The 20,534-nt window shown below is 39.5% G+C and overlaps 1 protein-coding gene across 1 annotated transcript; it reads left to right on the top strand.

Moving 5' to 3' along the window:
- Window positions 1-11,022: 11,022 nt before the first annotated feature.
- Window positions 11,023-14,036, top strand: LOC118645802. Its single transcript, XM_036287511.1, has 2 exons — window positions 11,023-11,961; window positions 12,102-14,036. Exons 1-2 carry the CDS (start codon window positions 11,023-11,025, stop codon window positions 14,034-14,036), a joined length of 2,874 nt encoding a protein of 957 aa, XP_036143404.1.
- Window positions 14,037-20,534: the final 6,498 nt, after the last annotated feature.

Raw genomic sequence — 20,534 nt, 5'->3', positions numbered from 1 at the left:
TACTACGTCTCGTGTTGAATTACAATACTCGAAAGCATCGAACTATTGGTATGCGACCCGTCGACGTAACCCCCGCTGTGGCTAAAAGACTCTTGGCTACAGTATACAGCACTATAAAGATCGCAGGTCCAGCGAGATTTAAAATGGGTGATTCAGTACGCAAGTACAAGACGGTTTTTGAGAAGGGTTACACGCCAAATTATTAAAGTGCAGCATATTAATCCCGAAACCTATCTACTCGAGGATTATCATGGAAAATCTATAGCTGGAGCGTTCTATGAGCACGAGTTGCATCGTGCGACTCATCCTGATGTATTTCTTGTGGAAAAAATATTGCGCAGGAAGGGTGACGAGGTCTAAAGTGATTAGGATTCGATGGGTCGCATAATTCATGGATACACAAAGACAATGTCATTTAATTCATGCAAATCTTTTTTTTATTATACTCATAAAAATACAATGTAGCCATATAAAAATAAATGTGACACATAATAATAAAAAAACATCTTTATTATCCTTCCATCATCCTTAATATGTAATACATGTAAAAAATCTTATTTCATATAAGTTTAGATATATAAAATACGTGTAAAATATGAAATACATGAAACGCAGAAATATAAAATACAAAATAAGTGTAAAACGTATAATATATACAACACAAAATGTAAAACTATAAAATACGTGTAAAATGTAAAATACATAAAACGCAAACTATAAAATACATGAATCGCAAAATGTAAAATGATTAAATATACATATGTAAAATGTAAAATACATTATATAAGATGTAAAATACGTGTACAATACAAATATATATATATATATATATTATAGGGGTATCCGCCAATGTCCCCATAGCAATGTTTCGGTTGAATCTGGTACGAGATATCGTTTGTTGTCGTACGGACTTAGAGCGATTTTTTTTCCGATGTATACCGTACCCAGCTAGCAAAATGACGCAAACTTTGCGCGAAATTTGCCGCAAACTCGAGCAAACCTTTGCAACAAAATTACGACAAGGTGTGTCCGCATTAAGCTTAGCTTTTGCTGGGAAGGCTTGTTGTAAATAGTATGACGCATATTTTATGCAAATAACAGGGTAAAATTTGTTAGTAAAGCATAACAACAAATTTGCAGCAAGAACAAGGCAAATCTTGCTGTACACAATATGATAACAAATTTGTGGTAAGAATAGAGCAAACCTTGCTGTACATAGCATGATAGTAAATTTGTGGCAAAAACAAGGCAAACCTTGTTATGCACAATATGATAGCAAATTTGTGGCAAGAACAGAACAAATATTGTCGAAATTTAGATCAACAAAAATAAAATATTAGACTGATTAGTCCAATATCAAATGTGAATGGTGCAATCGTACTTGGTTCTCTGTTCTCGACGAGCCCCTTTTATTAATCCAGTAGGTAAATCTTTTTCACGAGAAATGCGCCATTTCGAGATAGATAGTAAAGTCAGAAATAAAATTTAAAACCCGGTAATGCAACCCTGTTATTTGCATAAAATGTGCGTCATACTATTTGCGACAAGCCTTGCCAACAAAAACTAAGCTGTTTACGGACACACCTTGTCGCAATTTTGTTGCGAAAGTATGCTCGGCAAGTTTTATTTTGTTCTTGCTACTAATTTGCCGTTATTCTGTGTTTAACAAGATTTCCTGTTTCTGCCATAAATTTATTGTCATGTCGTGTAGCAAGGTTTGCTCTGTGATTTGCTTAAATTTTGCATTTTATCGTGTCGGAACTAATCTTGTAATTTCTATACGTAATATTATGTACAAGTCTTTCTCTGTTATTTGCAGCATCGTGTGATGAAAACTTTTGCCGTAAATTTGCTCGAAACTTTTAGAAAACAAAGCAACAGACAATTACTTGTCATAAAATTGTTGTCAAAATTGAAACAATCCTTACTGTAAAGCTTTCACGATATGTGATTTTAACAGGCCTGGCTAGCTGGGTAGCTGGGGTATATACCGTGTAAACTTCGTGCAACTTGGATCGTATACATGACTGGCGACATGTCAGTTCGATTGCGTTGTGGAGACAGCGCGTGTAATCGTCAAACGTTATAGTTCGCGCGACGATGCTGCTCTTGACACCTTTAGCCTTTTTAGTATCCTTCTTCCCATCTATTCCCTCTTCATCGCGTACATTTCGCCTTAAGTCCAACAAACTCTGTTATGATGGCACCATAGACATAATAAGTATAAACCGAGCATTCCGCCATATGGCGTTGATGCCTACGAAAAAAAGGAGAAAAGATATATGAAGAATCTCTTTCTCTTTTTAATGACGGAGGAGTGGGGAGCACTTCTCCTCATCTCCTCGCGTCAATCCATCATTTCCCCTGTCGCGCTATAAAATATATAACCAAAAATTTTGTAATGTGTTTTTATAAACAGTGAACATTAATATTCTAATATTTAAAATGGTTAATGCCTGTTGTGTTTGCGGAAAAGTAGCAAATCCAAACAAAAATCGTACATTTCACTGGTAAGTTTTTTGAAATGATTATATAAAAAATTTAATTCATAAAAATTATTAAACACATTTAAGTTGAAATATTTCAATATTTTTTTTTAAAATACTAACTAAAAATATATTTTTCAGCTTTCCTAAAAATGCAGATCTCAAACAAAAATGATTTGAAGCAATCGGTAAAGTAATCACTTATTCATTTACTCGTATTTGTAGTGATCATTTTTCTCAAAATGATTTTAATCGTGATACTATAACAAGGACACGTCTATATACTTTCAACTGCAATACCTACTGGTAAAGAGAATAGGTAAATATCAATTTATCATTATTTAGAATTAATGGCGGTTATTTATATATTTAATATTTTTCTTATACTTTTTTTAAGAAACAGTTTAACACACGAGGAAATAAATAAAGAGATAAATGATTATAAAGATGAAAACTGTTTAAATCAAAACATAAATACTACTACTAGAAAGAGGAAAATTAGTAATGTGTACGTATTTGTAAATAGTGATTACATATGTCAATTTAATTTTATTCAAGAAATTTTTTAATTATAGGCAAATGGATATCTGTAATGAAAATGTTCCACATAAAAAAATTTATTTGAATCTTCCAAATAATAGAGTTGCAACTTTTACAAGAAGCAATTTTACATCTGATAAGGCGTGGAATACATTTGTCCGTTCAACAATATATAGTAGGCAGAAAAAGAAACTTTTTACGCAAACATGCAAACGTTTGAGGAAAAAAGTTTGCAATTTTAGAAGCTTATTAGTCTTTGAGAAATAAGCGCTTATTAGCAAATAGTAGTATAGATGCTATAAAAGTAAGTAATACTAAAATATTTTATTCATTAAAGATAAATATAACATTAACAAAGAAAAAAAAATTTTTTTTTAAAGATTAGACAGATCCAACTATGGAGTCAGCAAACTTCACTTAACAGTAAATTCTCAAAAAAAATGTCAATGAGGTTGGGAAAAACTTGATATTTTAAGTTTTTGCTTTTTCTATTACTTTATACTAATTATGATGCATGATCCTCTATCTATTCTTGTTTTATATTTAAAAGAACAATCAACTATAAGGACCAATAATTATTTACAAATAATTGTTTAAATATAAACAAGTGTACGTTTCCTATTATGAAAACGTAGACCTGTTTATGGGTGCTTTCCATTTAGTAACACAAGTCGACACAAGCATCGTTCTATATTTTTTTATGTTCAATGAGTAACAAAGATAGAACGACACTTGTGTCGACTTGTGTCATTAAATGGAAAGCACCCTATATATAAACAAACAATTGCTTATGTAAACAGATTTAATTTTAAAAATTTAAATATTTTTACTAATTGCTTTTATTTTAAAAATAAATATTTTTTGAAAATTATTTTTTTAACTTGTCTACATTTAAATAACAATTTTTGACATTTCTTAAAGCTTATTTTAATTTGCGAATTAAGGTTTTTATTACTTTAACAGAGTGTATTTTGCATGAGATAAGATTGCTTGAATTTTGCTTAAATTTAGGTTTTTATTACTTTAACAAAGTACATGTATTTTAGAAACACCATTAATCTTTAGAAGGCTGGTATTAACGTGATACATTTTAACAAAAAAGAATGTTATAATTTCTCCTAAAATTATATTACGTTTAGAAAATATTGTACAAATTGAATGACGTTAGATATACAAAGCTAATAATTTTTCAAAAATGATAATTTTATAAAGTCTGCAGAATTATTATAAAAATATTTAAAAAATATATTGATTTTGTTCAATATGTACAATATAGAAGTTTCTACTTATTATTTGATTTTTTTATCTAATGTTTATTTCTATAACAAAAATTCATTTTTATCTATAATTTGTAGGATATAGTGCCTCCGCATGTAGAAGAAATGATTAAAAAAATGATTATGAAGAAGCAAAATGTAAATTATACGCAAGAATTAAAAACATTTGCGGTTACCTTGCACTTCCATTCTCCAGCTGCGTATAAGTACGTTAGATCATCATTTTTAAAATGCCTACTTCACAAAACTAGTCTCCGGAGATGGATGCGAAATTTAAACAATAAACCTAGTATTTGTGAGCAAGCGGTACAAGAAATTCGTAATCGAATCGACCAAGCCAAAAAGAGAAATAAAGAATTGATTTTTAATTTAGTTTTTGACGAAATGAGTATCAGGGAAAAAATAGAGTTTGTGAATGGAGAAGCTTTAGGCTTTGTCGATTTAGGCAACGGAGTCAGCCAAACTGAAGCTAGTCAAGTTCTTGTTTTCATGTTTGTTAATATGTATAAATGGAAATTTTAAAATTCCTATTGCATATTACCTCATCGCATCTTTAATGGCTGAAGAGAAAGTGACTATATTAAGCGAAATTTTACGTTATCTTCATGAAAACAAAATTGACGTTCGAAGTGTTACGTTTGACGATGCTCTTGCGAATATTACGATGTGTGAAAAATTAGGAGCTTGCTTGAGACAACATGATACAAAAAATATAAAGTCGTATTTTGAGCATCCCTGTACACAAAAACCAGTATATATTTTTTATGACCTGTGTCATATGTTGAAACTTGTTCGAAATAATTTTGCAAAATCTGGTATTATTCGTGATGGAAATGGTAATTTTATAAATTGGAATTTTATTGTAAAATTGATCAAACTTATAGAATTTGAAGGGTTGCATCCTGCAGTAAAAATTCGGGTAATTATTTACAATTAGTACTTTTCCGAATTTTGATATTTTTTCATAACTTGCTTGGTAAACAGCTTTGTTGTGACTCCGACAACGATAATCAATCGGGGGAGCCGGAAAAATATGTAAACTACTAATTTTTTTGGCCATTTTTTCGAAATAATTTGGTAATTATTTACATTAACAATTCCTCACCGATTTTGATGACCTTCAAATATATTGTCAAAGCCATCATTCTGAACAACTTTTCCCTATACTTGTTACCGCCGCTCGGTCTTAGTTTTTGAGTTATACACAAAAAATTATTAAAACAAAAGTTTACCAGTTAATAAATACCATATATATGTTATGGTCAAATCCCGTGGCGCGGGCGTTCCTGGTCATCTCGTTTAGCGTGAAAAGTCGCAAACCCATGTGGTGCAGTGAATGCTTTGCGCACACACACACACACACACACACACACACACGGGGGGGGGTGCAAAAGGGGCCTTTGGCCCCCCTCCCGCACCCACCCCGTTCAAGTCGTTAACCTATATGGATTTTACTTTGTTTGCAATGTATTGCATGGATTGCCCATATACATGTGTGTGTGTGTGTGTGTGTTCGCGCAAAGCATTCACTGCACCACATGGGTTTGAGACTTTACGCTGTATTTCCAATGTTTTTACATTAACCAAATAGCGACTTCAAAATGTTTGGATTAGGTTAGGATAAATTACGGAGAAAAGGTGCAGGGGAAGGGGCTCCGCCCCTCCCCCGCTTCTTTGCTGTACCAGACTGGGGTAGAAGTCGCTACAATCGTTTGTTTCCACATTGTTCTGCCGGTAGGACTGCTTTAAACAGAAGCGCCTATTTTTTTCGAAGAAGAGCGAGGGATAGTACGCGACGAACAAAATCATAACATTGTCTATGACTGAAGACCCCCCTTGCCCCCTCCCCCGTATGTATGTCGTCATACGAATACGTTGAACATACGAAAATTATTTCGAAAAAATGGCCAAAAAAATTAGTAGGTTACATATTTTTCGGTCTCCCCCGAATGATTATCGTTGTCGGAGTCACAACAAAGCTGTTTACCAAGAAAGTTATGAAAAAATATCAAAATTCGGAAAAGTACCAATTGTAAAGAATTAACAAAATTCGTCGTCGTCATATTCATTTTCATAACGAAAAAATGAAAGTAAATCTAGCTGTTCAAGTTTTAAGTAATAGCGTTAGTGATGCGCTACTTCATGCAGAAGTTGATAGAAAACTGATAAAAACAGATTCAGAATTTAATTTTAAAGGAGCTTCTGCTACGGCAAAATTTTGCAAAACTTTTAATGATATTTTTGATTTATTAAATTCCCGAAATTTATATAATAAAACTGAATCAAAATGAGCAATTACCAAAACAAATGTAAGTATCTTAAAGAGTAAAGTAGAAAATTATATTGAATATATTGTTAATTTAAAAATAAATGATGTATCTATTTTACAAACAAATGTGAATACTGGTTTTATAGGCACTATAATTTGTTTGCAAAACGTTATTACTTTAGCTGAGCAGCTATTATCCGAAGACAAAATAACTTTTTTCTTGACTTATAAACTGTCACAGGATCACGTTGAAACGTTTTTTGCATTAATAAGACAAATGGGAGGCTGGAATAATAATCCTAGCGTAAGATTATTTAAAGCTTCGTAGGAAATTTTACAGTTAGTAAAAGTATCGGTACCTCTTAGTGCTAATTGTGTGCCTAAAGATGATACAACACTACTATCGTTATCTGAAAATGATTCCGAGATAAGTGATAAATATACAAAAAATGAAAGCATCGATGCCGACAGTGATAATTTATTTCAAAATGTACTTCTCGATCATGATTATTTCACGTCAATCAATTATAATCCCTCTGAATGCGCGAGAGATATTATCAAATACATTGCAGGATTTGTTGTAAGAAGTATAGAGCGTAAATTATTTTGTCAGACATGCTGTGATAAGTTGCGAAATAAAAATACATATTCAGAGGATGTAAGCAAACTTTTACTACGGAAGAATCGCATCATAAATGTTGACCTCCAAAATCGAAGGCTACTACTTGAGGTTTCAAGCGACGTAATTAATATATGTGAAGTGGCTGAGAAAATTTTGAGGCATAATAGAAGCGTTATATTTTCGAAGAAAAATATTATAAAATATTTAATTTGTCAATGTTTTCGTTTTATGCCAACTAAAATTTTTGATGATGGTTCTCACATGTTAGAGCAATCTCCGTTATTTGATCATCGCCGCCAAGTTATTGAGTCAATTTTAAAAAAGTTTCTAGAAGTACGTTTACATTATGAAAGTGAACAATTTCAAACAAATGTTAATAGGTTAAGAATGCGTAATAATAAATTAACTTTGTTTCAAGGTCAATAAATAATGATTAATATTTTGACAAATTATGACTTGATTTTTCTTATGTTCCTATATACATATATATTAATAAAATGAGTTATACAAAATATTCTTTAAAAAAATTTTTGTTATTTGTTACGTATTCCCTAAGAAGCTACTCGTGCCTAGAGTTAGTGCGAATAAGCCCTACGCCCGGCGCGATACGGTACCCCCTCTCTTCCTGTCGCGCTCGCTTCCCGATATTCAGCCCTTTTCGTGGCTCGTCGACCCCCCCCCCCCCCCCGCCTAGCGCGAGCGCATGGGCCGGGCAGAGCTAGAGAAGTCTCCGTGCCCTCAACGTTGCGTGAAAGCGCGCGTGTAAAGAATAAATAAAGTGTTGATTCTTTCTGAGCCAGTGGTGTCCTGATTATTCCCGGAATTAAAATAAAAGGTGCAGTGCCTTGACCGCTTCCGCCCGATGAGAAATATGCCATCGCGGCACCCGCGGAGATCTCCATTCCAGTGAGATCACAAACGATCGCAAGCAGCTATCGTTAACAAAGTTTTGGTCCTTCGAGCCGGATCTCGGACACGAGCAGCAGCTAAAACTCGTCCGCCAGATCCTCACGATCTTCAGCACCGCTGTCTCTGAGCCAAGGAAGCACGCTGCCCGTACTGTTGCAGCCGGCAGACACATCGTGGGCACGCTTGAGAGACGCATCTCATTGTCTCTCCTCTCAGCATATTAAACGCAATCTCTCGACCGGATCCGGTTAAGTCATACGCCCGGAATCCAATCAAGGTAACGAGAAGAAGGTTCGCAATCGCCATACGCTGCCGCACATCCACGCAGCAGCGAACATTCAGCGCGACGAACCTTCTCGAACCGGCAGGCACGCTATAGCCGCCATTTGCATTCGCCTCGCCGCCGCCACAGACCGGCTGGTGAGCCTGCGCATCAACAACATCATCACCAACAACAAGCGTATACAGCTGTATACAAGGTCATTTCACGAGGCAGCGACAAGGACAGCAAGCCTGGAGGCCATCCCAGTCCGCCTGGAGGGCGTCTGCATTCACCCGGAAGCTGTACCGACGCACTTTCGTTTCCTGCACAAAGGACAGCGCAGCGATTCTATCCACACAGCCGCCATTTGCATCCACGCCTTCGGCACGTGGCGATCTCCGTAAGCGCAGCCGGCATCAGCTGTTGAGCGTGTACAAGTAAGGAAAACTCTTTCAATTTCTCCGCCAACCAGAAAGCCGACGTGTCTTATATTTTCGATATTAATTAACTCATTTCAATATGACCCCCCCACCGGACGCGAGCCTCCTTAAGAGGCGTCGATCTTTGATTAAAGGGGCATGCACACGTATTAAAACATACGCGGATTCTATTACGTCAATTTCGCCGGCAGTAATATCTCAACTTGAGGAACGAAAAATAAAATTAGATCAATATTGGAATGAGTATAGCGAAGTACAAATGCAGCTAGAAATTCTTGAGGAAAGCGAGCTCAACGACAGAATCCAATTCGAGGATGCCTTCTACGCGCTAGCCGCCAAAATTCGCGAATTATTAACGCCTCCGTCAGCGTCGCGCAATCTCGTTACGGCCTCGCCAACGCCCTCAACCGCATCCGATGCGCCGGCATCTCTCCTCAATGTTCGCCTTCCTAAGCTTGACCTACCTAAATTCTCAGGAGCTTACGATGAGTGGTTTCCATTCCGCGACGCATTTCATAACGCGATTCATTCAAACACTTCGATTAGCAGCGTAAATAAACTGCAATATTTAAAGGCCGCAATCACCGGCGACGCGCATCACGTGATAGCGTCTCTCGAAATTTCCGATGATAATTACCCCGTCGCGTGGGATTTACTAAAAACCAGATACGATAAAAAAAGAATTATAGTTCAGAATCATTTAAAGGCCATAACAGATATTCCTGCAATGAGCAAAGAAAACGCGATAGAGCTAAGACAAATTGCCGACGCTGCTACTCGCCACGTCCAGGCCCTGAGAGCTTTGAAGCGCCCGACAGACAGCTGGGACGACATATTAATACATTTGATTAGCGCTAAACTTGACGCGAATACAGCCAAGGACTGGCAGAAATCGCTCTTAGGTGACGATTTACCGACATTTAAGCAATTTTTAGAGTTTTTAGTACATCAGTGCCAAGTCCTGGAATCAACTCCAAAATCTAGTATCGCCTCGAAACACACAAAGTTGCAATCGCGATCAAATGATAAACAGAAGACAGTATGCAATGCTGTAGTCAAAACTAGGTGCGACTATTGTCGCGGTGAGCACTCGATTTATTATTGCAAACAATTTTTGGCTCTGCCAATATCGCAACGAATCGAAAACGCGCGTTCTAAAAAATTATGTCTCAACTGTCTGCGCGCCGCTACTCATGCCTCGAAGAAATGTCCATCGGGAAGTTGCAGAACCTGTTCACGTAAACATAACACCCTGCTGCATCTCCCGAATTCCGACCAAGATAAATCAACAGACGAATCACAGCGAGAGACCACTTCCTCTGAATCCCCCGAGCGTGGTGGCCAATCATTCCTCCCGCTTTTCGGCAGGCGATTGCGCAATTTTATCTACTGCTATTGTCTTGGCTGAGGGCAGAAACGGTTCGCTAGTAACCGGCCGAGCGCTATTGGATAGCGGATCACAGACCAGCTTCATTACGAAAGAATTCTTGAATAAACTAGGCTTGGCTCCGCGTACACTAGAGGTCGCCATATCTGGAATAGGCGGCAAGATAACATGTTCCAACGAAGCAGTACAAATCAAATTGCAATCCAAATTCAATTCCTTTTCCACAAGCATCGATTGCATCGTAACTGAACGGATAACGGATCAATTGCCCGCCTTCACTATGAAGCGTTCTGGATTTGACATCCCGGCTAACATACGACTAGCAGATCCCAATTTTAACATATCTTCACAAATCGACATTCTAATCGGAGCAGAGGTATTCTGGGACCTGATATGCATAGGACAAATTAAGAGCACAGCATCCCAACCCACGCTCCAAAAAACGAAATTAGGTTGGATATTAGCTGGTAAACTAAACAATACTCATTTGTCACCTCAGCACGTTAAGACATTTCACGCGACCGTGAGTAACTCCGCACTGCACGACCAGCTTAACAGATTTTGGCAGCTGGACGACATCTGCGACAAACACAAGCCCTACACATCTGAGGAACGAAGCTGCGAGAACCATTTTCTAAGCACGATGAATCGAAATGACCAAGGCCGATACGTCGTTCAAATTCCCTTTAAGCGGGACTATCCAAAGGCTTGGCAACTCTAAAGACATCGCGCTCAAGCGATTCTCAGCGTTGGAAAAAAGATTAGATCGAGACCCTCAATTAAAGACTCTGTACGTGAATTTTATTCGAGAATACATACAGCTTGGCCACATGCGTACCATAACGGAATCTGATCGAGAGGAGCCCAATGCCTGCTACCTTCCACACCATTCCGTACTCAAAGAAGACGCTAAGAGCACTAAGCTTCGGGTAGTCTTTGACGGCTCCTGCAAAACCAGCACAGGGCTAGCCTTAAACGACTGCATGCCTGTAGGCCCGGTAGTTCAGAGTGATCTCATCTCTATACTTCTTCGCTTTCGCACCTACCGATACGTATTGGTGGCCGATATAGTCAAAATGTACAGGCAAATCCTGTTGCATCCTTCACAAACACATTTGCAAAGAATTTTATGGCGCGAGGATAAACGAGCGCCCGTGCAAGCTTTCGAGTTGCTTACTCTCACCTACGGCACCACCATTGCATCATATTTGGCGACAAGATGTCTCGTGGATCTAGCGGATCAATTTACCAAGGAATTTCCCGTAGGATCGCTTCATTTAAGGCGCAACTTCTATGTTGATGATCTCCTCACCGGCGCCGATACCAAGGCGGAAGCATTGTCCATACGTGATGAGCTAATACAACTCTTAAAATTAGGTTTCAAACTGAGCAAATGGGGATCCAATTGTTCCGAATTATTGAACGGCATCAATGATCAGAGTGAACATTTGATAACATTCACCAAGGACGAGAACTTTCGAATATTGGGCACCTCGTGGGATAGGAATGGCGACACGCTTCAATTTTCCCTTTCGCCTTCATTGTCTGCAAATGCATCGTCTAAACGAATTATCTTATCGGAAGTATCTAGGCTCATTGACCCATTAGGACTACTCGGACCGGTCATTGTACTAGCTAAGCTCATATTGCAAGAGCTGTGGCAAGCTGGAATAGAATGGGACGAATCCATCCCTCAGCACGTACATACAAAATGGATGCAACTTAAATTGCAATTGCCCAGTCTAAACCTGTTAAAGATACCTCGTTGGGTAAAGCATGCGTCAAATATTAAACACGTGCAGATCCACGGATATTGCGACGCCAGCGAGCGGGCTTACGGCGCGTGCGTATATACCTCCGTAATGAAACAAAACCGAACGAATATCGCTCTTATCTACTTTGTTCCAAGTCAAGAGTCGCACCTCTCAAATCCGTATCGTTGCCACGTCTTGAATTATCCGCCGCATTGCTGCTAGCGCGCCTAGTGCACAAAATTAAATCAGCACTTGAAGTGGCTCACGTAGAAACCTTTTTGTGGTCGGATTCTACTATAGCTCTAAATTGGATAGCTTCCGCATCACGACGATGGTCGACGTTCGTGGCTAACCGGGTCGGAGAAATCCAGCGTCTAACCGAGCATAATCACTGGGGACATGTCAGTTCCACCGACAATCCTGCGGACCCGTTATCGAGAGGTCTGCTCCCGGACGACATTATAAAGTCTAAGCTATGGTGGCACGGGCCCACTTATCTAAGTTTACCGATGGTAGAATGGCCCAGCGGCGATTTCCCCTCACTGGGAGATGAAGGCCCAGAACAAAGAAAGATTTATGCCGCGGTTATATCAAAGGACTTTACCCCTATAAATAAATTGATTGCCAGGTTTTCTAATCTAAACAAGACATTACGTATCACAGCTTACTGTCTCAGGTTGGCTCAGGTCAAAGCTCTCAGGCCGGCTACAGTAGCAATCTCCCCGGGAGAAACAATTCAAGCTCTGAACTCGTTATGCAAGGCCGTTCAAAACCAATCATTTTTTAGCGAATACGAAGCATTGTCTAACGCGCGTAGTATTGCCATCTCCAGCAATATGAATTCCCTTTCTCCATTCCTCGACGACGATGGCTTGATAAGAGTAGGAGGCAGAATAAAAAATTCAGCACTATCCTTCGACGCATCCCATCAAATAATACTGCCGCGACACCACCCACTAACTAAGCTCATCATACAATACGAACACATCCGCAATTTCTACGCCGGCCTGCAGGCCACCATGGCGGCGGTCCGTCAGCGGTTTTGGCCGCTGTCCTTGAGATCAGCTGTACGCAAGATCATAAACAATTGCATTAAGTGCTTCAAGGCTAGATCTTCAATCTCGGAAGCGGAAATGGCCTGCTTGCCTTCCCCTAGAGTCACGGTTTCGCGACCCTTCACCCATTGCGGAGTGGACTACGCAGGCCCGGTGACCTTGCGAGAGGGCAGACGCCGTAACTCACGTAATCACAAGGCGTACGTAGCCGCCTTTGTATGCTTCTCTACAAAGGCGGTACATTTAGAGTTGGTAAGCGACCTCACCACTGACGCATTCATAGCTTCGCTCAGAAGGCTTATTGCGCGAAGAGGAAGGCCTGAGCGCATGTACTCGGACAATGCCACCACTTTCGTGGGCGCTCAGCGCCAAATCAAAGAATTTTATGAATTCTTACGAAATGACGAGGTTCAGAATTCTATTAATCGATTCCTGTTAGAACAGCACACTACTTGGGCTTTCATTCCTCCCAATGCGCCACATTTTGGGGGTCTTTGGGAGGCCGCAATTAAGTCCGCAAAATTTTACATTACCAGAATAATCGGTGGCTCCCACTTAACATATGAGGAATTTCAAACGATATCGTCTGAAATTGAGGCTATCTTAAATTCGCGGCCTCTGCAGCCATTAAGCTCGGATCCGAATGACATGTCATATTTAAGTCCCGGGCATTTTCTGGTTGGCACAACATTGAATAGTTTTCCACATCCCGATTTGACCAATGTAAATCTGAATAGGCTTCAGCGGTGGCAGGTCGTTCAGCAAATGCGACAGCACTTCTGGGCCAGGTGGAGTGCAGAATACCTGAGCTCCCTTCAGGAGCGTCATAAGTGGAAAAGAAACAAAGGCCCGCAATTGGAGCCTGGGCAACTGGTTCTAATAAAACAGGCAGGGCTGGCCCCGCTGCAATGGCTAACCGGCCGCGTGGAATCTGTCCACCCTGGCCCCGATGGCGTGTCGCGAACCGCCACCGTGAAGACCTCCAAGGGATCCTACGTCCGACCTCTTTCAAAACTAGCTATACTGCCCATATAAATGCCCATATAAATATTGTCAGCTCTCGCGAAACATTTGTTCTAGCTTGTTTAATTCAGCTCATTAACCTTTATATTCATGTTCCGCAGTCATTTAAGTTAAGCTATTTGCGCACCCATTACTTTAGTATAGCCTAAGTGAATACAATTAAATTAAGATAATTTTTTATTTCCTTTGTTGCGTTACTATTAGGCCATCCAGCCACAGCTCTAGGCTTGTTAGAGCAATTAATCGAATTCGCTTTTGCAACCATATTAGAATTACTATAAGACTGAAATTTTGAAGGGCGATCCCTTCAAGGGGGGCGGCTTTGTTACGTATTCCCTAAGAAGCTACTCGTGCCTAGAGTTAGTGCGAATAAGCCCTACGCCCGGCGCGATACGGTACCCCCTCTCTTCCTGTCGCGCTCGCTTCCCGATATTCGGCCCTTTTTGTGGCTCGTCGACCCCCCCCCCCCGCCTAGCGCGAGCGCATGGGCCGGGCAGAGCTAGAGAAGTCTCCGTGCCCTCAACGTTGCGTGAAAGCGCGCGTGTAAAGAATAAATAAAGTGTTGATTCTTTCTGAGCCAGTGGTGTCCTGATTATTCCCGGAATTAAAATAAAAGGTGCAGTGCCTTGACCGCTTCCGCCCGATGAGAAATATGCCATCGCGGTACCCGCGGAGATCTCCATTCCAGTGAGATCGCAAACGATCGCAAGCAGCTATCGTTAACATTATTTAAAAAAACCTTTTATCAGCTTTTAGTATATATATTATGTTGTAATGTGTCCGCAATTAAAAACCAATTGTGATTTTTTTATTGTTATGCCTACATTAGCGTCGTCTGCGCATTTAAATCATATTGCGCAGACTCTCCCTACTACGATGATGTCAGAGAGAGAAAGAGATTCTTCATATATCTTTTCTCCTTCTTTTCGTATGCATCAACGCCATACAGCGGAATGCTCGGTTTATACTTACTATGTCTATGGATGGCACCATTGTTCTCGTCTTTCATTAAACCTGATACTTTTTTATTTTTGAGAGGTATACCGTACGCGTTGTCGATCGGATAATCACTCGTGTCAAATCTAGCAATATCACGCCTCATGTTTTCATAAATTTTCACATTCTCGCACTCGACGTGATAAACAAGACTGTCTGTGTCGGTATACATAACTTTACATTTGTCGCGATACAGCGGTAGCATATACTCGTAGTGAAATTCGTACAAGCCGATTTTTAATATGTCGAGTATACACATCCTTACATAAATCGGTTTGTTGAATTTCATCTCGAGATTACGCAATTCGATGGCGATTAAACTCTCTGAAAATACGCTTCTACTGTGAAAATTTAGTCTCGCGATCATTGCTTCCGCGCCGTACCGCCCCTCCCATTTCGTCAAAAGTTTTACATTAACATGATTGCGTACATTTTTCATTGTTTTACCGAATACTGCGTTGTTCATGAGTTTGTATAATTTTTTTTCAAAGTCGTTTTTTGCGAGGGTTTGAAATCGTGTGTTTAATTCTATGTACTCGCGGAGCCATGCAGATTGGGAGAATTGTAATACGCGGTGTATTTGTGTTACGCGAAGACCGTAGCACTGCTGCAGGTTATGGTAATGAATAATGTAACGCTTTTTATCGTGAACAGTTGCGAGCAATTTCTCTTCTTGTGTACCGGGCGATTTGTCGCGCGTTGGGCAGAATGATAGATCGGCGTACACGTCGTGAAGGTGTTGTGGATACTCGATATCGACTTCGAGAATGTAACCCGTGGGCGAATCTGTGGCAATCACGCTTTTCAAAATTCGAAATATCTTCAACCCATTGAAATTTAGCGTAAGGCAAAGATTGATACATTGTCCATCCATACAAATTATTAACGTCAAAGTACATAAGGTACGACGGTGATTTTGATGGGTCGTATGACTGCATATACTTGTTATTGGCTTGTGCATGTCTGCCTGAACATTGACTGAGGCCACCGCGTATACCGCGTTCTATAAATAATACCAAATCGATATCTATGAGTAGCTCAAAATTAACACGTATATGTTTCAGCATGGCGTCCCACGTGAAACCCGGTAATGTGTAATAATGCGCGGGATCGAGACCGTAACTTTTGATACACGTGTCGCGAAAATTTTCAAAAATATGCTAATAATAAAACATCTGTTTTCAAACATAAATCGCTGTATTCGCCTAAGGTATGGATGGAGAATCGCCTCCAGACGTTCTCGGCGTACACATAATCGCTCTCAAATACCGTATCACCAGTCAAAGAACTGAAAAATGATTCGCGCGGCGGTAAATACGTGTCCTGCAACTTATTCACACAATCTACATATTCGTACGGAAATACACCTTTTCGAGTTAATAAACTAAATTCTTCATCAGATAGGTTTAAAAATTCAGACCGTACAATTTTTAATTTATCGCTATTGAGATACGATGCTAATTTATCGAGACTGGTGTTAAGGAATCTGTATGAATCTATAAACCATAACCCTATATAATTTCGCGAGTATTTTTCGGTAGTATCTTCAACGAATTTAGTAAAAGAAATATACTTTTCTTTTGTTATTGGTAACAGATTAACGCAGCCTTCGAACGCGCTTGCTATTTTCTTTATTATAAAATGTAAATCGTAGCCGGATAAATTGTGAAAAACTATTGGAATATAAAACGAATTTTTATAATTTAGATTACAATTTGAATGCGCTGACCACGATATCTACTAGTTATATGACAACCCACACAGCACAGGATATCGCAATATCCACCAGATATCCGAGGGATATCGCAATAACCGGAGGACATCCATGGGATTGCAATATGTCCAATTGGATATCTCGATAACTTAGGGATATCCTCAGAATAAAGTGTGCTGTGTGGGAATGATCGCGCACCCGCGTATCATCTGGCGTGAACGGTTTATCACAGATATGACAATGCGTCGCGCTACGGTACGTATGCTACTGTTCCTTCGACAACGTGTTCATGGGAACATTAGCGGATAAACGAGCCTTAACGTTATGCGCCAATTTTTCTAATTGTTTCATGAACCATGATATGCAATCGGGATCACGATGAAACCGATACACGGATAACGCGTCGTCGTACGAGCATCGCACGTAATAGCCAATGCTGAATACCTAGTGATGCTGGTATGTATACAACCCTCGCTCCGTGTCAGGTTGCATCTTTTGTAGTATGCACTCCAAATAAGCGTACACGACGAAGGGAAGCTGTTCCTTGTTCTTGTGGTTACGGAACTTCAACCACTTTTTCTGTTCACTCGGCAATAGTATGGCACAGTCATTCATCCGATGGCAGTCTACAGCATGCAATTGTAATTTTTCTTCGGAATCGAAGTAGTGCAAGCACCTGCGAATAACAAAGAAAATTTATTTTTACTATTTAATAAAAATTATAAACACGTTATTATAAAAAAATTATTATTTATCAATCACAAATATTTTCTGCATTTATTCTTGCTCAATTGCGAGCTGATGAGTCGGGATAAGATTTTTATCAGCATGAAGTGTCCCATGTTGCCCTCGTTATCTTGCATGTATAATAAATTTGCATGCTTCTCCTTCTTTTCGTCGGAAAGTCGCAGGGGGGCAAATCTATCTTCTTCGATGCCATATACGTTGATTGAAATATTATTGTTAAGTCGCTCAAATTTTCTAATATCCTTCAGCGCGACTGGAAACTATGTCTCCGAAATTCATAATTGCACTGTAATGCGGATATGATGATTTCCGAGCAGGATGACTTTGAGTAGGATGCAAAGCAGCAACCACCGACCATGCGAAGCACGCATTGTCTTCTGATTGCACATTAATCACCGCTCTTTTTAGTATAATACTATATGCTTCGGTAATGTAATCTGACATCCCGCACGCATAGGATTGTATTTATTTATATTTACAGTTAAATTTAATATACCCGATAACGCCCACCCGCTGTCACGCTCTTGGAATTCTTCGAGCGACGTCAACATGGCCTCGACCGTCAACGTATCGCTCGTACCATTCGTTCAAATCTGATACTTGGAAGAATGCGTAATTTTTTGTATTTACACTCTTGTTGGCACGTATATCCCCCGCTACGAATTCGCCATTGAACGCAGTATTTACTTTTACACTACCGTGTACGTTTATTGCCTCCCGCACTCGCTCGAGCACAATGTTTTTAGCCTCTTCTAAAAATTGACGTGGTTCGATGTGATGCACATTAATCATTACACCGGTTCAGATACGGCTCTTGAACGCAGTATCTATTTCACGCCACTCAAGTCTCGCGTTATCGCTATTGTCACTAGTGCTCGCGTAATTACCGCCTACGTGCATAAAACGTCTTTGCAGTCGCGTTTTTTCACCCTCGAGTCGCGCAATTCTTGCTACCAAAGATTGTCTCTGTCCAAGCAAGCCGAGGACGCTTGGCACGATTGCGTTCCTCGAGCTATTCGATGCATTCCTCACATTGTTGCAACCATGGTGGAAAGAAATAAGGTGTGCTCATACTGAAGACGCGTTTTCGTTCGCTCTGCGCATTGTACCAGCGGCCTCCTTTTTTAAATTCTTGTGTTTATGTCAGAACTGTCAGAAGCAATCAGAAGGCATTTAACCTTAATTTTGGACATTTGTAGGTTTATTCTGTTTAAGTATCGGAGCACTATGCCTTCATGAGCAATGAAAAGTTGCTCAAATTATACAGGAAAAAAGGGATCTAGAAATCTAAAGTTTTTTAGATTTCCTATAGATCCCATTTTAAGTGATCAGTGGAAAGTCATTTGCCAAAATGAAAATCTTAATGTAAAAAATGGTATGTTACAGAAACATTTATTCTATCTCGTTGTATTTGCTAATACTAATTGTATTTAATCAAAGAAATAATAACAAAAACAATAATAATAAAGATTTTGTATGTGTATAGCTCGGATCTGTTCGATCCATTTTTCCGTTTGATATTTTATTTTAATTTAATATAATATATTCATTGAGAATCCATTCATTGTATTTTCTTATTTTATTTTATCCTTTTATTAATTTTATGTAATTTGTACAGGAATGAATGATACGTCATTTAAATTTGCCACTAAAAAATAGTAGCGGCCACTGGAACAAAATTTCATTGGCTGTTCAGAAATATGCGTAATAGCACACCTTACTTCCTTCCACCATGTACCCATGTAAAAAATTCACTCAATGTAGTAACTCCATTTGCTTGTTCTAAGAGTTCGCGTTTCACTCGTTCGAAATTTTCCATTATGTAAAAGCACAGATTCGTTTAATCCGCTTTGAAAAATTTGCGTAGGTTTCACGTTCTGACAAACCGACTATAACTCGAATCCTTGATCCTTAGCTCTAAGGAAATGCTTTAAGAATATCGTCATATATATCCATACTATTTGTAAATAGTCACGTTGTTCGAGAATCATTTAATGTATTAATTTCGCGATCGGTCAGATGGAAGCATCCGCCGGGCGCCACGGACAAGATTAACTAGGATCGGCGCATCGCGCACGCGCAGGCCCGACCGGCTCGGGAAGACGGGCTGTTTAGGTAGTGTGCTATGGCTACCGTACGAACGCGTGATCGTGTATGCAGACAGCATTATTGTGTTCTCTCATTCCGTGGACATTCGACGCTCTCATTAATAATCAGAATACGAGTCAGCTCATTAGTAGTCGCATCAGTGAAAACTCAAATGCATCAACACCGTCAGCTCAGACTCACCACGTGCAGCGTAGGGCGGTGCCACGCGGATCACACGGCTCAAGGGGCATCAGCATCACCAGGCCGGTGCTCGATTAATAAAATCGACCCGAATGAGTGAGAACAGTTTATCTCACAGTGAAAGACATTGTAAGCTCAATTCAGACTAAGCGCATGTACATTTTCATATTTAATAACCTCACTTCTGTGATAGATCAGATTCTCTTCGATCACTGTGTGATATAATAATTAAACATCTATATATTTACTCGTGAGCATTACTGCCGCAACGTCCTCTCAACCTGCTCCCATCCGTAGGGTCCCAGTGAATTATATTGCGACAATCGCAGACACACGTGACCTTTGAAGTCTGTAGACCGCCTGAGCTTCGACATATGCTCAATCGTAATAAAGAAATTTTTTGGAGGGTGAATATTAAATGATTAAGTTTTTCGGCGAGCATATCAACTATGATATATATATTGTAGGCGAATTTATTATTTAGTAATATTTATCTTACAAAACTCAAGTGGTCTCGAGGCAAGCTCGCGTCGGAATGTGTGGATATCCGCTCGTCGAGAGCGAATCTACACCGCGCATCGTTGCTTTCGAACGGGGATGAGCAAACACGATCACGCACGACACAGATGTATACGCGTGACAATGGGTATCTCGGATCGTCATCGATAATCATCGTCAAAACTTATAATATCGCTCACAGCTCGGCCAGTCCTGACACCGTGGCCGACCTCGGTCACAATAAATAAATATTCAATATACATAAT

This window comes from Monomorium pharaonis, chromosome 5, assembly GCF_013373865.1.
Source record: "Monomorium pharaonis isolate MP-MQ-018 chromosome 5, ASM1337386v2, whole genome shotgun sequence".
NCBI lineage: Eukaryota > Metazoa > Arthropoda > Insecta > Hymenoptera > Formicidae > Monomorium > Monomorium pharaonis.
The sequence above is the reverse complement of the archived record's forward strand: the minus strand, read 5'-3'. Positions and strand labels throughout refer to the sequence as shown.